The 15,446-nt window shown below is 37.2% G+C and overlaps 1 protein-coding gene across 1 annotated transcript in view; it reads left to right on the top strand.

The window, feature by feature from the left end:
- Positions 1-268: 268 nt before the first annotated feature.
- med4 (mediator complex subunit 4) overlaps positions 269-15,446 on the top strand; it is a 32,323-nt gene continuing 17,145 nt past the window's right edge. Inside the window, exons 1-4 of the mRNA XM_039745240.1 lie at positions 269-382; positions 7,106-7,172; positions 12,352-12,522; positions 13,262-13,319. Of these exons, the coding sequence (XP_039601174.1) occupies positions 312-382; positions 7,106-7,172; positions 12,352-12,522; positions 13,262-13,319 (367 nt within the window). The 5' untranslated portion in view covers positions 269-311. The remainder of the gene's footprint in view (positions 383-7,105; positions 7,173-12,351; positions 12,523-13,261; positions 13,320-15,446) is intronic.

The following is a 15,446-nucleotide window of genomic DNA, read 5'->3' on the forward strand; positions in this document are numbered from 1 at the left end:
TGCAGCTTCTATTCTAATAAATTTAAAAATCTGTAGTGTTTCTGCACTGACTCAGTGGTTTGCCTCGCACTGGACAATTGTCTTTTAGCACCTGACCAAAAAAAAAGCTTTTTTTTCCAAAATTGTATTAAAAAACCGACTTTCTTTCTGCAACTCCTCATAAACTGCTATGAACAGGCTGACACTGCTGCGTAGCCTCCGAACTTTAGGTGTCAGTGTTTCCCAAGCCTGACAGTTTTTTTTTTGCACAGTTTCCTCTCATGCATAGAGAATCTTTTCTTCGGGAGGTAGAGTGTCTGGGAGATATTGTTATGGCGGTTTCCGACAGATCAACCAAAGAAAGATTATTGTCTGTTTTGGACGATTTGGAGGTGCTCTCCAGGTAATTCATCAGATAGATAAAATAGATGCGGAAACAATGATTTGATCTTTCCGGATAAATCAAGACTTTTGCCGACGACTAAAGTGGTTTTGTGAAAATTTACGCTCTGTCGTTAGTTGAGAATAATCAATAAGATTACCTCCTTATTTTCAATGAATTATGTCATTATAAAACTTACGCTCCGTAACTCCTTAAACAAAACCAGCTTCACTGCCTGATTGTTACTGTATAATTAATTAATTTACAGGGAAGGAAATTCTTGGAATACAAGTGTTTTTTGAAATGGTCATATATTTAAAGCTAAACGGACTATATGCTTGAAATGTACTGTTATTTTAATATTTTAAAAGATGTAGTTTCTGTAAAATGTTTTATTAGACCATTCGTGTTGGACTGTCTTATTTTTGGCATCTTGCAAATTTTACTTTTTGTTTCATTTTTAAGGTATATTTAAGTGCTTGATAGTTAATGCAGGTATAGTAAAGGTTAAAAGGGAAGTATTCCATTGCTTTAATGTCTAATAGAAATGGTAAAGAGTGGTACCAAATGCAGTTTCGTTTACATGATTAATTTTAACAGAAGATGGATAATGACGTAACAATACCGAAATGTAATGATCATTATTATAAAAACATAAGTTATCTCAGAGTGTTCTTAAAAATGGGCTTAGTATACTCTGTTAAGCACCTCGTTCATTTTTATTACATTTTTGCTAGACATTCATTGTAGACTCTTTATTGAACTTGGATCATCAGCATATATCAGCGGTATACAACCATGCCACGCTGTCAAAAAATATTTTGCAATCCAGAAACGTCTCTTTCACGACTGAAACCAGTGTGCTTTTGAGAATAAGGATAAATATAAGTTTTAAAGGGATGAAAAGAATGACGTAATAAGTATAATTTATTATCACTGCAACCAAAAATTTCAACATTAGGCCTACTGGCAGTGTTTCAACATTATCCTTATTAAATGTTCTCAAGTGTTGATCACAAAGTCATTAACAGCAACAGACAGCACATTGCTGTTTTTAATCACCTGTAACAGACAGCATTGCCTGCCCTTAACAGCAGGTAAGAAACTGAGAGCATATTGCTGATGATTTTTCACAGTACAAAACAGCACCTAACAAACAGCGCATTGCTGATGAATGCACAGTTTCTCTTTGATATTCCCCAATCAACATTAACTTAACATCTTTGAGATTTGGGGAGAAAGCACAATACCCCGAGAGAACTTTTGCAGTCAAAAGGGAACCTGAAAATTCTACAGAAACTGTGACCATGCTTAGCTAGCTACAGTGTAATCCTGCAGTTGATTTTTTTTTTTTTTTGCCTCTAGTTCCAGGTCTTTTTTGTCAGGGAACGGCGTTGAACAGATAAGTAGTATGCAAACCCTCACCAGTTCTTCATCAGTATATGGCTTCATCTTTTTCATCAGTTCACACGCGATTTTGTAGGATAACTCTGTCGCCTTTCCCTACTATTAGTGTGGAAGAAGTTTTTCTGAGCAGTTCGGTTCTGTTTGAGTGTCGGCAGCTTTCCCTTAGGAAAGTCGGAACTGAAATTTGGGTGTTTTAACTTCGTAATGGTGCTGTAGATTGGACCCTTTAAACTGCAAAACGATGTTTTCACAAAGCAGACAGATGCATTTACCTGCTCTCCAAGTGCCCGGTAGTAATCTTCATATTTGCATCTCTTGCTTTCTTGAGCCATTTTTACCCCAGTCTTCATTCTAATTTCCCTAGTGTGAGACCAGAGGTAAATTGTGATTGTGTTCTTCTGGCTGTTGAGGGGTGGGAGTGTCATAGATTGATTCAAGAGTATTAGAATGAAATGAATTCTGCTGACAATGTTTTTTTTAATTATTTTTTAAAGATTTTTTTTAAGTAAGACTTAAAAATTTGCGTGTTGAGTACCACTGATATATATATATATATATATATATATACATACACACACACACACACACACACACACACACAAACACACACACACACCACAGTCATGGCCGAAATTATCTGCACTTCTGGAATTTTACCTGAAAATGCACCATTTGTCCCAGAAAATAGTTACAATTACAAATGTTTTGGTATACACGTTTATTTCCTTTATGTGCATTGGAACAACACAAAAAAACAGAGAAAAAAAGCCAAATCTGACATTTCACACAAAACTCAAAAACCAGGCTGGACAAAATTATTGGCACCCTCAACTTAATATTTGGTTGCACGCCCTTTGGAAAAAATAACTGAAATCAAGCGCTTCCTATAACCATCAACAAGCTTGTTACACCTCTCAACTGGAATTTCCACCACTCTTCTTTTGCAAACTGCTCAAGGTCTCTCAGATTTGAAGGACGCCTTCTCCCAACAGCAATTTTGAGATCTCTCCATAAGTGTTCAATCAGATTTAGATCCGGACTCATTGCTGGCCACTTCAGAACTCTCCAGCGCTTTGTCTTCAACCATTTCTGGGTGCTTTTAGAGGTATGTTTGGGGTCATTGTCCTGCTGGAACACCCATGACCTCTGACACAGACCCAGCTTTCTGACACTGGGCCCTACATTGCCCCAATATCTTTTGGTAGTCTTCAGATTTCATGATGCCTTGCACACAGTCAAGGCATCCAGTGCCAGAGGCAGCAAAACATCTTGGAACCTCCACCATGTTTGACTGTAGGTACTATGTTCTTTTCTTCGTAGGCTTCATTTCGTTTTCTGTAAACAGTAGAATGATGAGCTTTACCAAAAAGCTCTACCTTGGTCTCATCTGTCCACAAGACGTTCACCCAGAAGGATTTTGGCTTCCTCAAGTACATTTTGGCAAACTCCAGTCTGGCTTTTTATGTTTCTGTGTCAGCAGTGGGGTCCTCCTGGCTCTCCTGCCATAGCGTTTCATTTTGTTCAGATGTTGACGGATAGTTCGAGCTGACACTGTTGCACCCTGAGTCTGCAGAACAGCTTGAATATGTTTTGAAGTTGATTGGGGCTGTTTATCCACCATTCTGACTGTACTTCGTTGCAGTCTTTTATCAATTTTTCTCTTCCATCCACATCCAGGGAGATTAGCTACATTAGCTACAGTGCCATGTGTTGTGAACTTCTTGATTATGTTGCACAGTGGACAAAGGAACATGAAGATCTCTGGAGATGGACTTGTAGCCTTGAGATTGTTGATATTTTTCCACAATTTTTGTTCTCAAGTCCTCAGACAATTCTCTGCTCTTCTTTCTGTTCTCCATGCTTAGTGTGGCACACTCAGACACACAACAGAAAGGTTGAGTCAACTTTTCTCCATTTTAACTGGCTTCAGGTGTGATTGCTATATTGCCAGCACCTGTTTCTTGCCACAGGTGAGTTCAAACGAGCATCATATGCTTGAAATAAAATGATTTACCCACAATTTTGAGAAGGTGCCAATAATTTTGTCCGGCCCATTTTTGGAGTTCTGTGTGACATGATGTCAGATTTGGCTTTTTTCTCTGTTTTTTGTGTTGTTCCAATGCACATAAAGGAAATAAACATGTGTATACCAAAACATTTGTAATGGCAACAATTTTCTGGGAGAAATGGTGCATTTTCTGGGAAAATTCCAGGGGTCCCGATCATTTCGGCCATGATTGTGTGTGTGTGTGTGTGTGTGTGTGTGTGTGTGTGTGTGTGTGTGTGTGTGTGTGTGTGTGTATATATATAAAAATGTATATATTTTTTTAACTGTTTAAGTTAATATACGGTATGTAAAGTACATTGGTGAATACGATGGAACTTCTGACTTATTATTGTCCCAGACTTGCTGAATCCACTAGTGTATGTGTGTGTGTGTGTATGTGTATATATATATATATATATATATATATATATATATATATATATATATATATATATACATATATATATACATACTTTTAATACTGTGCAAGTTAGTATTTGTAAAGTACAGTGGTGGATATGATGCAAGTGCTGGTTTATTATTCTCCTGGACTTGCTGATCTCATTTCCATGTCTGGGGACTGCTTGTGTGAAGTTTCAATGCTTTCCCTATGTCTTTGTTGGGTTTTCTCAAGATATGCCTATTTTTTCCTGCATCCTAAAAACAAGTTAGATAATAGAATCTAAATTGGCCCTGTAAATGTGTGTGCATTAGTGTGGTGGACTGCAGCCTTGAAAGGTTGGTTCTTGTTTTGCACATTTTGCTATTATGATCAGGCACTGGCCACTTTGGCTCTTGACTTGTGTAGTGGACAACACACATGGGATGGTGTCCCAAACAGGATGGATCCCAGATCATTACCTTTACAACCTTGCAATTAGAGGAGTTCTTGGCATCCCGGCGGTGTTGGATAAAGGACCCTTACACAATAGGTGAGGACTTTTTATGCTAGATGTCAGCATCTTTGGGCTTCAGTACCCAAACAGACACATGTAGGGGATGCTGGGAACTGTAGTACCATAGAGCAGCCCTGTTGGGTTTCATGGGTGCTGCAGGGATTTATTAACTACTTCCAATAGAATATGTCCTTGCACTGGATGTACTTCCGGGTCTTGGATAAAAGAATTATCTCTCTGCCTCATCAAAGTGAGTTTGAGTTGGGTGGAAGAAGGACAAAGCTTACCTGGGAAGAGTGGAGAGAGAAAGAAAAGAATACAGTGTACCCTCATTTATCACGGTTAATCCATTCCAGACTCTACCGTGATAAATGAATTTTCGCGAAGTAGGATTCTTTATTTATAAATTGAATATTTTCGCAGTTAGAGTATAGAAAACCTGTTTACAACCTTCTAAATACGTTTTTTAACATTATTAGAGCCCTCTAGACATGAAATAACACCCTTTAGTCACCATTACACTCAGTTACCCAATATATTAGACAAAATAAGAGAAAATAGGACATATAAGACGTTACAAATATCATATTACTAGGCGCACTCGCCTTTTAAGGCGACCGACTTTTATCCTCAATTTTTGTGCGCTCCATGTGTACATCAGGCATGTAAGTGTAGAAAATGAGAACATCAAAGTGCCCATTCATAACATCTCTCGAAATCCTAAGTTTTTTTTTTAATCGCCTCAAGTGCCTGTCCAAAGTCGTACAATGTCAGCCCGAATCTGTACCGCTAAAGACGGAGTTTCAGGCACTAAATAAGCTATAGTTGAGAATAAGCAAGCACCATCTCCCCTGATATTTACTACGCGGTGAGGCATTTGTACTCCATCAACATGAATTATTTCCAGAGACATAATTTTGTCTATTTTTCCAGCGCATCGCGCACAAAAGCAAGGGAACGATGACAGCACCAGAACTCTGCTCACATCGCGTCGCTTCGTACCTCAAGCCACAAGTAGTAAGTCTGTAATAAACGGAATACCACTACGTTTTGCACTCACGGGACGGAAGGACAATCCCGAACGCTTTTTTATAGTAGATTATTGTACTGTACATTTAATTGCACACAACCACTAACCTATGAAGGCACAGCCTCAGTAGGAGAGTTTTCAGAGGCGGTGCAGTATCTTCAGCAGGTGCGTTGTTGTCTTCAGTGAAGAAGTACTAGGAGTAGGCAGTGGGTGTCTGGGTGCGCAGCTGAAGAACATCTTGATAGGCAGTTGCTGGCACTGTCTTTTCATATGCGTGAGGAGGCTTTTGTAGGGTATTGCCATCTTTAATCATATCCAAGAGTTTCACCTTCTCTTGGATAGTAAGCATCTTCCTCCGGCGCTTAGTTTTATTGTTAGAAGGCTTAGAAAAAGCAGCACGTTTAGGAGCCATCGTAGGGCTTAGATAAAAGTTCTCAGAAAGCGCATGCGTAGTGACAGTGTGTATGAGAAAAAAAAACGCGATAGAGTGAAGCTGCAAAAGTCGAAGCGTGATATAACGAGGAATCACTGTACTTGTGATTATACAACATGTGAGAAGCCTTCTGTGAGGTACTGTTAATAAACCTTGGGTTTGAACCCAGGATGAGTCTATGCAGTTCTGTCTTGGTTTGGGGTGCTGCAGTGCCCCCTAGTGGTCACACTTGATTTTCAGGTTTCTTTAAAGACTGATGGATGGAAATTAATTTCTAAAGATAGACACATTTGAAATCGCATCTCATTTATATGGAAGTATACTCATCTGATAGCACCCATTGTATTATTGTACTGCTTTTGGTTTTGAATTGTGTGGGCTTCTGCTAATGTAGTACAACAGACGGTGATGTCTCCACACAGAATTTGGTTTGTGTAACTTATATGTGGAACTTTTATGCCCCACCTGAGTTTACATTGGTTTTCTTTTGCATCCAACTACTACCTGAAATGCTTGATCCTATTTACAATTGCAACAAGTCGGAGGCCATTCTGGCTACACGTAGGTGCAATGTGGAAACTGACAGTCAATCACAAATTCCTTGGTCATCTAGGAGATTGCAGACAGTGACTAGTACAGTCTTCACCTCCTAGTGACATTGTCTTTGAATAAATTTGGTGGAATTAGTGTAGGCACAGGTTGTGGTTTCAGTTCCTTAGTTTTTGTTCTGCTCACTTTTAAGTCAGAAAGTACACAAATTACAAATAATTATTAAGGAAACAGTGACAGTATTTAGCTCTTTAGAAAGGTTTATAAAGTGATTTATCTTGGTTTTCTTCTCCCCTGCTACATTATACATATTACATAACTTAAAATATTTTTGTTATTCATGTTCTTATGTACTAATATGACTCTAAATTTGTAATTTTAGGGAATTAATTGAAATGTTAGCCCTTTCAAGAAGCCAGAAGTTGCCACAGCCTGGAGAGGAAAGTCAAGTAAGATTTGCTTTAAAGTGTAATTTTACTAGTAGATCTTTTATAATTCCATCCATCCATTATCCAACCCGCCATATCTTAACTACAGGGTCACGGGGGTCTGCTGGAGCCAATCCCAGCCAACACAGGGCACCGGGCAGGGCACCAGCCCACCGCAGGGTGCACGCGCACACACACACACACACACACACACGCACACACACACACACACACACAAGGACAATTTAGGATCACCAGTGCACCTAACCTGCATGTCTTTGGACTGTGGGAGGAAACCGGAGTACCTGGAGGAAACCCACATAGACACGGGGAGAACATGCAAACTCCACGCAGGGAGGTTCCGGGAATGAACTCGGGTCTGCTAACTGCGAGGCAGCAGTGCAACCCACTTCGCCATTGTGCCACCCTTTTATAATTCATATTTTTAATTTAGGGTAATTTCAAATGTTATGTATAAAATGAGAAAAAAATGAGTCTTATGTTATTAAAATTGGATGACACAGTGGTTAGCACTGTTCTTGGCTTGGTGTGATGGTCAGGGTAGGCTCCATGCTCCCTGTTGCTTCCGGCAGCCTCTTGAACCTGAGCCGTTGAGCATCATTAACCAAGATGAGCCAGACAAATGAGAAAACACCAGTGTCAAGTGCTTTTATTAAAATCAATCAAATCCAAACAGTGTCCAAATTAAAGTGCAGTGCAGCCAAATTCTTCTTATTTTAAGCAATAAATAAGTAATCCATAAAATTGGTGAAATCAGAGATTAAAACAATCCAAATAATCCATAAAATCGGGTTAAAAATTCGGAGACCGCCATTTTTCTTTTAAAAACCCGAGCCCCCAGTGCTTCCGTCTGAAACCTGGCATCTCCTCCACTAATCATATCCAGACCTTGCATTAAGAGGACACACCACTAACAGGTGCAGTCAACATTTAATTCTTGGCTCAGGTCCCCATTGCCAGGCCTGCCACATCCATGGGGTGCTGCGCCAAGCTGCACACCTGTCTCCTGCCGCCAGCCCCTCAGCCTCCACAGGAGACCCCACATAATGGGCTGCACCTACTTCCCAGTATAGTACAGTTCAGTAGGAGCACCACTTTTTCAGCCTCTGCCTGAGGCCAATAGCTGACCACCTGCCTTTACTGCTCTTTAAGACGAGCTCTCCTTCTCATATGCCTCTCGCTGCTCCTTCCTTCTTTAACCACCATTCTCTCCTTTGCCTTTATTCTTCTGATCTCTCCTCCCCTTTTCCCTTCCATTCAGGTTCTCTTTATACAGCCTGATCTCACGGAGACGTGACCCTCCTCCCACTCCGACGTGTGAATGCAGCACATGACCAGTACGCTCACATTTGCACTTAAATGCATGGATCAGCCAAGCACTGCAATCAACCACTGATGTGTGCCATCATGTGCACATCTGCACCTGTTCAAGGCCTGCACGCTGTTGGGACACAATTATTTTTTTTAAAACCAGCATAAAGCAATGGACCACTTATCACACTTGGTCACTGGCATTATGTAGTTTGCACATTCTCCCCATGTTTACTTCAGTCTTTTCTGCCTTTTTTCAAATTTTTCAAAGACGTGTATGTTTGGTTGATTAGTGAGATATATTTTTGGAATAAAAGTGCGCCTTGCAACGGATGTACAACCTGAGTTAGTTTATGATTTGTCATTAAACCAGATTAAGCAGGTTCAGGTAATAGATAGATGGATTAATTTCATATTGTAAATTGTTAACATTGCATTAGTTTTGTTGTTACTCTGTTAATGAGTGTTTTCAGTTACCTTAGTTTTTCGAGGTCCAACTTCAAAATACACAGAATTTTTTTACTGTGGATTTAAATTGACTGTACTTCAGTTTCAAATGTATAAGGTCTTATTTAACATTGAGTTGTATACATTTAACCATGAATGTTTGTTATTAATCTGTTTTATGTCACTTTTATTTTAATTATTAATTGTGTCACATTTTGTTCCTAAATATAGTTTGGATTAGAATACAGTGTTAGGTAAACTGGCCAAGAATAGTTGCACAGGATACAGAAAAGAAGGATATATTAAAAGAGTAATCTGCATTCTCTAATTTATTTAATTTGTGTAGTGATAGAATTTAATTACATTTCATAACTGATAGTCTATGCCCTTTGATGGATTAATAACTGTTAATTGTACAAAGCTTTACGTAAGTGCTGACAATTTCCCTTTTCTGCTTGCATATGTCATACTACTGAATATGCTTGTGAAAAAGCTATTCAGCATACACTGTCATTTGCATAATCCGCTCTGTTAATTTATAAAAATTGAGGGAGCAAACTACACAGAAACAAGGTTTATTAATTTCTTATGAATGTAAATCTCCCACTACTGTGCTTTTCTAAATGCATTATATGAGGAGAAAAAAAACAAGCTAGTTAAACAATGATGTCAATTAATGAAAAAGAAAAAAAAAACAAGCTAGTAAAACAATGATGTCAATTAATGAAAAAACTGTTAAAAAATTTTAAAAATTAATGAAAAAACGTGAAACTATTTGTAAAAAAATCCTGAAGCCACATGCAGTCACCTAAGGCTGGGACTGTAATCCACACCTCTGACTAGTACTAATTCAAGCCTTCCTGTCAAAGTCCAGCATAACTGACATCATAGCAATCTGAAGAATACTTGAAAAGAAATTCAGTGTTGTTTGCACACTGGAAAGGATGTTAAAAACTCAAAAAGATTCAGCTGTATGACCTTCATCAGGCCCGATGGTGACCAATAAAAAACTTACTGACTTCACTGTATGTGAAATATGACCTCAGGTAGTACATATTTTTATATTGCATACATTTCTCTTACTTTAGATCAGGGGTTCTCAAAGTCGGTCCTGGGGGCCCACTGTTGCTTCAGGTTTTTGCTTCAATCAGATTCATAATCAGTGACAACTTATAACACTGATCTCAGTTAATTAGCTGGTGTTTTTTTTCTCTTATTCTACATTAATAAAGCACAGAGGCATTTGTAAGACATTTAGAAATATTTCTGTTTTTGCTGTAGATTTAAATGCTTAAGTCACTTTTGTTGCTTTCATTGTATTTTACCCTTCTCTGTGCAGTTTGCATGCTTCATTGTATCTTAATAATGACAAATAAAAATGAGTAGAGCAGTCACCCAGGCAAACAACACTGAATTGCGAAAAGGCTGCAGCTACAGACCCAAAAATTAGAAAACAATGGATTAATTAAACAATTAGAACACCTGGAAAAATAGAATGAACATCAAGGTGAAAATATTGTTCAAAGGAAAAATAATTATTCCCATATAACTGCTTAGTACATTTTAATTATTATTTTTTTTTTTTTTACCAAACTTAGTTTTCTCATTTCTATATTGTTCCCAAAACACAGAATCTGGGCAGTAACAGTTCACTTAATTAGCCCAGGATTTCAATTAAAAACAGAAGCTGGTTGGAACAAAAACCTGCAGCCACAGGGGGACTCCAGGACTGACGTTGAGAACCTCTGCTTTAGATGAACAATTTAACATTAATTAAACCCAACCTGCGTGGGTATCCTCAACCTTTCATCTTCCTGTGCCAGATCTTTTGACTATGCCTTTGGTGTGTACTATATTGAGCTACAGTCTTCACCCACAGTTTGAGCACTGTCAGGGTTACCACGGCTTGTCATAAATGAATGGCCCCATTTGACATGATACTATGTGCAACACCATTGCTAACAAGTGTTCAACAGTAATAACCTTTTGTATGCTGCTAGCATGCTATCACATTCTGCTCATTCGGAGGAATCCTGACCTACTCATTTACTTTTGTGGGAAAGCAAAAAATGCCTTTTATCAATAACATACTCAACTAGCTCTCTTTAAAACAATCATTGACCACACTGTTTAATTGTAGGCCTTCTAGACATTTTGACATTTTTAACTGATTACTTTTTTTGTTTTGTTTTTATGCTGAATGGCTGTTTGAATTTGGTAGATAATGCAGTCAGCATACAGTTGCCTCTAATTAAGCAGTTTACAAAATAAGAATTGTATGGTAATTCTGAAATTAATAAAATATATATAATTAGAAAACCTTTTCATATAGCATATATGACAAGTGGATGTTGTCCAAAGTGCTTCACAACAAATAAAACCAAGTGGTAGGTTATGAAACAGAAAAGAATAAATTTAAATAAGAAGAAATGAAGCAAAACAATTATATAAACAACACTAGCTTTTCTGTAGTTACCGTCATAGATATCATTAATCATAATATCACTTAGTCCTCACCAAGATAAATCTAACTTTCGGTGAAACCAACTGATAACATTTTACTTTCTCATTATTTATTCAACTCAAAAATAGCCAACATTTGTAAACCATGTGTAAATATATGTACACCTTAGTTATTCAGTAGCTTAAGCCCATGTCACACTATATGTAATTTTCAGTGATTTTTCAGTTCAACACTTCATCTACACAATCTTAGCAACGATGAGCTCTTGTGAATTCCAGTTGTGTAGTTTGGTATTTCATGACTCAGTCAGATGAACCTTCAACTCGCCTCAATCTCATAAACAGCATGGGTGAGCTTGTGTTTGTGTATGATATTTGCATTAATAATGTGAGAGGGTGGTCTTCAATCCAAAAGCTCAGTTCCATTTGAACTCACGCCCCAGTCATTCAGGAGAAGATTTTTCCAGAAGTGGTTTATTTAACAATATTTAAAGAAAAATAAATATGTTTGAAACATTTTGGACATACATCTGGTTGGATATCTGAAATATACATTATGTGATGTAAGTATATTAACATTTTTTTATGGGCCTTTTAATGTTGTTTGCTGTATGTTCAGCGTTGGTACCTGTAGAAGCCTGTTGTGTTAACTTTATCTCATCTCTATTCTCCATAAAAATATAAGTTCAGTTTTTTTTCTTGCCCATTACTACAAGCAACACAGGTTAAGCAATGGATAAAAAAATGTTTTTGGCAGTATAACTTTAAGGGACTCACCTAAAGCAAAACAGTGTTCACAAAACCACTAGTAACCACTCTTTATTCTGTTGTTTTGAGATACCCCAGTTGTGCTAATAAAACATCTTACACCCATTTAAACAGCCATCACCAACTTATATTGTTGACCACTGCCTGTATATATTTATGGGATTTTTCTATTTGCTGGTTTAATTTATAGATTTTAGAACTACTGGTGCAGAGGGATGGTGAGTTTCAAGAGCTAATGAGGATAGCTCATGAACAAGGAAAAGTTCATCAGGAAATGCAGTTACTTGAAAAAGAGGCAGAAAAAAGAGACACTGACATTCAGCAACTCCAGAAACAGCTGAAAGAAGCAGAGCACATACTGGTAGGCTGAAATAAACTGAAATCATGCAAATCCTTTAGAAATTTTGAAAATTGATTGCAATGATTAAGTTTTGCTTTGCTTCTAATGGAACAGACTAATTTGAAATTGACTCTCCTTTTAAGATCACAGATGCTGAACTTACTTTTTTTCCTTATCCAGCTGTTAGATAACTGAGGCCCAGGTCAGAAAACATTCGGATTGTGACCTCCGATAAAGACAATAAACTATAATAAAAATAGCTGGTTTATTAGAATGTGGGCACTGCCAAGACATATAATTAAAGTAACTTGTATGATTAACAGAAAGAATTGGCTTCTAATTATAAAGTAGGTTGCAGTGAAAACCTGAGCCATTGTGGCTTTTTAGCAGCGAGACCACCGATTCAAATGTTTTTTTGATCTGGAACAGCTTATTTCATATTATTAATGGTGAATTGTTTAAGGAATAAAATAAAGACTTAAAAGTGGAATCTTAAAAGTGAGTCAATCAAAAGCAAAGCAACAAAGTCAGTTAACATTAGTAGCCATTAGTTGACTGCTAATTTAAAATGAAGCTGGAAGGAAAACCAATAGCTACTATAATTCCTAGCCTTAAAGAAAATCCATACTTTGCTACAGAGTGATGATAAAAAATCTATTTTAATAAAATGTATTGTTTTGCCTGGTAGATATTATTGAGCAAGAAGAATTTCTCAGGGAGTACTTCAATGATATCTTACAAATTTTTTATATGTTTGTAGGCAACTGCAGTTTACCAAGCAAAGGAAAAACTGAAATCAATAGAAAAAGCAAGGAAGGGTGAGTTTTCAATTTTTAATATCAATATGAGTGTATAACAAGTATGTATTTAGTAAAAAAAAAATGCATAGTGCTCTTAACTGAGTACAGGCTCATAACACTTTAGGAATTTTACAGCTAAACGCAAATTGCACAGTTTGCAAATCACATGATGAACACACACATAAACATACAGATTAGGATAAACATACAGTACTAATAAAATAGAGCAATTTCAAATGATTAACGTTAAGAAAACTTGACAGTATAAGTCTATTAATGCTATGATTGAGATATTGGCAGGTGACCACAGAGAAGAGAAAAACAAAAACATCCTGGAGAAAATAAACCGTTTGGGGTCCACGGTCAGTTATAACACAAAATCGTGTTATAAGACCTTGTCCAGCTAGCTTACCAACCTGGCTGTTCTACAGTATATATTTGTACAGGGCAGTCTAATAAAGGCCATGTCACATTACATTACACAACTTTTCTAGAAATGTTTATTTGTAGCCTTTATTTACATAATCTTAACGAGTCAGAGGCAGTTGGTAACGTGCTTCCATAAAGCCAGTCGCATAATGTGAGATTATGCCCAGTGGCTCACTTTATCTAGTCCATGTTTCACCCTGGCAAAATCAAAGTCGTAGGGGCAAGCTCTGTGTGCATTATAGCTGACAACCAATGAATGCTAATCTAGAAGTACAATGCATATGATGCAACAATGAGTAATAAGGAAAAACACATGCTTTAAAACTCACAAACAAAAGTGCTCATTTGTCTTATGCTATACCTACCAGGACAGAATGGAAAAAAGAGGAAAACCAAAAATGACATATGACTGAACTTGCTCTACTTGTTAACCCTTTGTACAATGCTGGCTGTGTTGGTCAGCACACTATTGGCCGTTAAAAAAAGAAGTGAGCATGACTGTGCTAGAAGTTTGAAGCAATGTCATTAAATTGGACCTTTCCAAAAAATTTCAGTTGCTTAAATTGACATGGTCTGATGACGAGATTAGCAACTTCAATCAGCAAGTCTGACATGCCCCATGACAAAGTTTTGTAATGTGACATTGGCCTAAAAATACCGAGTCCAATTGGACTTTATGGCTCCCTTTATCTTAGGTGCTTACCCCATTGTTTAGCAGTATCGTAGGGGCACAAAGTTCCACAGCACAGTACTGAGAAGGGTCAGTAACAGTTTTTAATTATAGTAATGTTTTAATTTTTCATGCAAATGACTGTCAAAGATGAGGGAACATTAGAACAGTTAATCAGCAGATCTAATCTGGTTATGCTGGCGTCTCTTACAGAAGTAGGCAGTTCATTCCACAGGATTGGGCCCCTTTAGCTAAAAGCTCAACATCTAACAGTTACCTTGCTGATCCTTGCAAGCTCTAGTAGACCAGTATTTTTGATGTTTAATGTCCGCCTTAAACTTAACTGTAACCCTGTGTAAAGACTTATGTACAGGAGTTATGTGGTCATACCACTAGTTCTAGTAAAGATTTTTGTGGCAGCATTTTGAATTAACTGAAGCAAACAGAACAGAATAATTTGAGCAGTCTATGAATAATGTATTGCAGTAGTCAGTTCTACTAGAAATAAATGTGCAAATTTATTTGTCCTTGTCGTGTACATTTAGAAGTTGTTTTAATTTACCTACATTTTTAAGATGAGAATGGCAGGTTTCAGGTAGTGTTATAATGTGTATTTAAAAGACATATTATATGTGTAATGACTGCTCCTAAACCTTAGTCTTGACTGAATTGATAAGCAGAGGATTTTATATATAGTATGGGATAAAATCCTTATTTGCTTTTTTAGACGCTTTAAGAGTAATAAGAAATAATATTTTTCCATTACCGTGCACTCAGTACAGAAGTTTCACCATGTTGGAGCTTTGCCTGTTTGCAAACTGTGCTATTGCAAGAGTCAAAGTACAATTTTACTCTTCAGTCTGTAACTTAATGGGCTGCACTGTATTATTATAAATTATTTCTGAATTTGGTGCGCAGTGCAGATAATCTTTTTTTGTATTGCTGTATGTCTCTGGATAGGTCTACATTTTGAAAATTAATATTTATCTGTGAGTAGACAAATGTTTGGAAAAGTCTTGTAAATTTAAAGCTACTATGTGATTAAT

Source organism: Polypterus senegalus, chromosome 2, assembly GCF_016835505.1.
Source record: "Polypterus senegalus isolate Bchr_013 chromosome 2, ASM1683550v1, whole genome shotgun sequence".
Taxonomy (NCBI): domain Eukaryota; kingdom Metazoa; phylum Chordata; class Cladistia; order Polypteriformes; family Polypteridae; genus Polypterus; species Polypterus senegalus.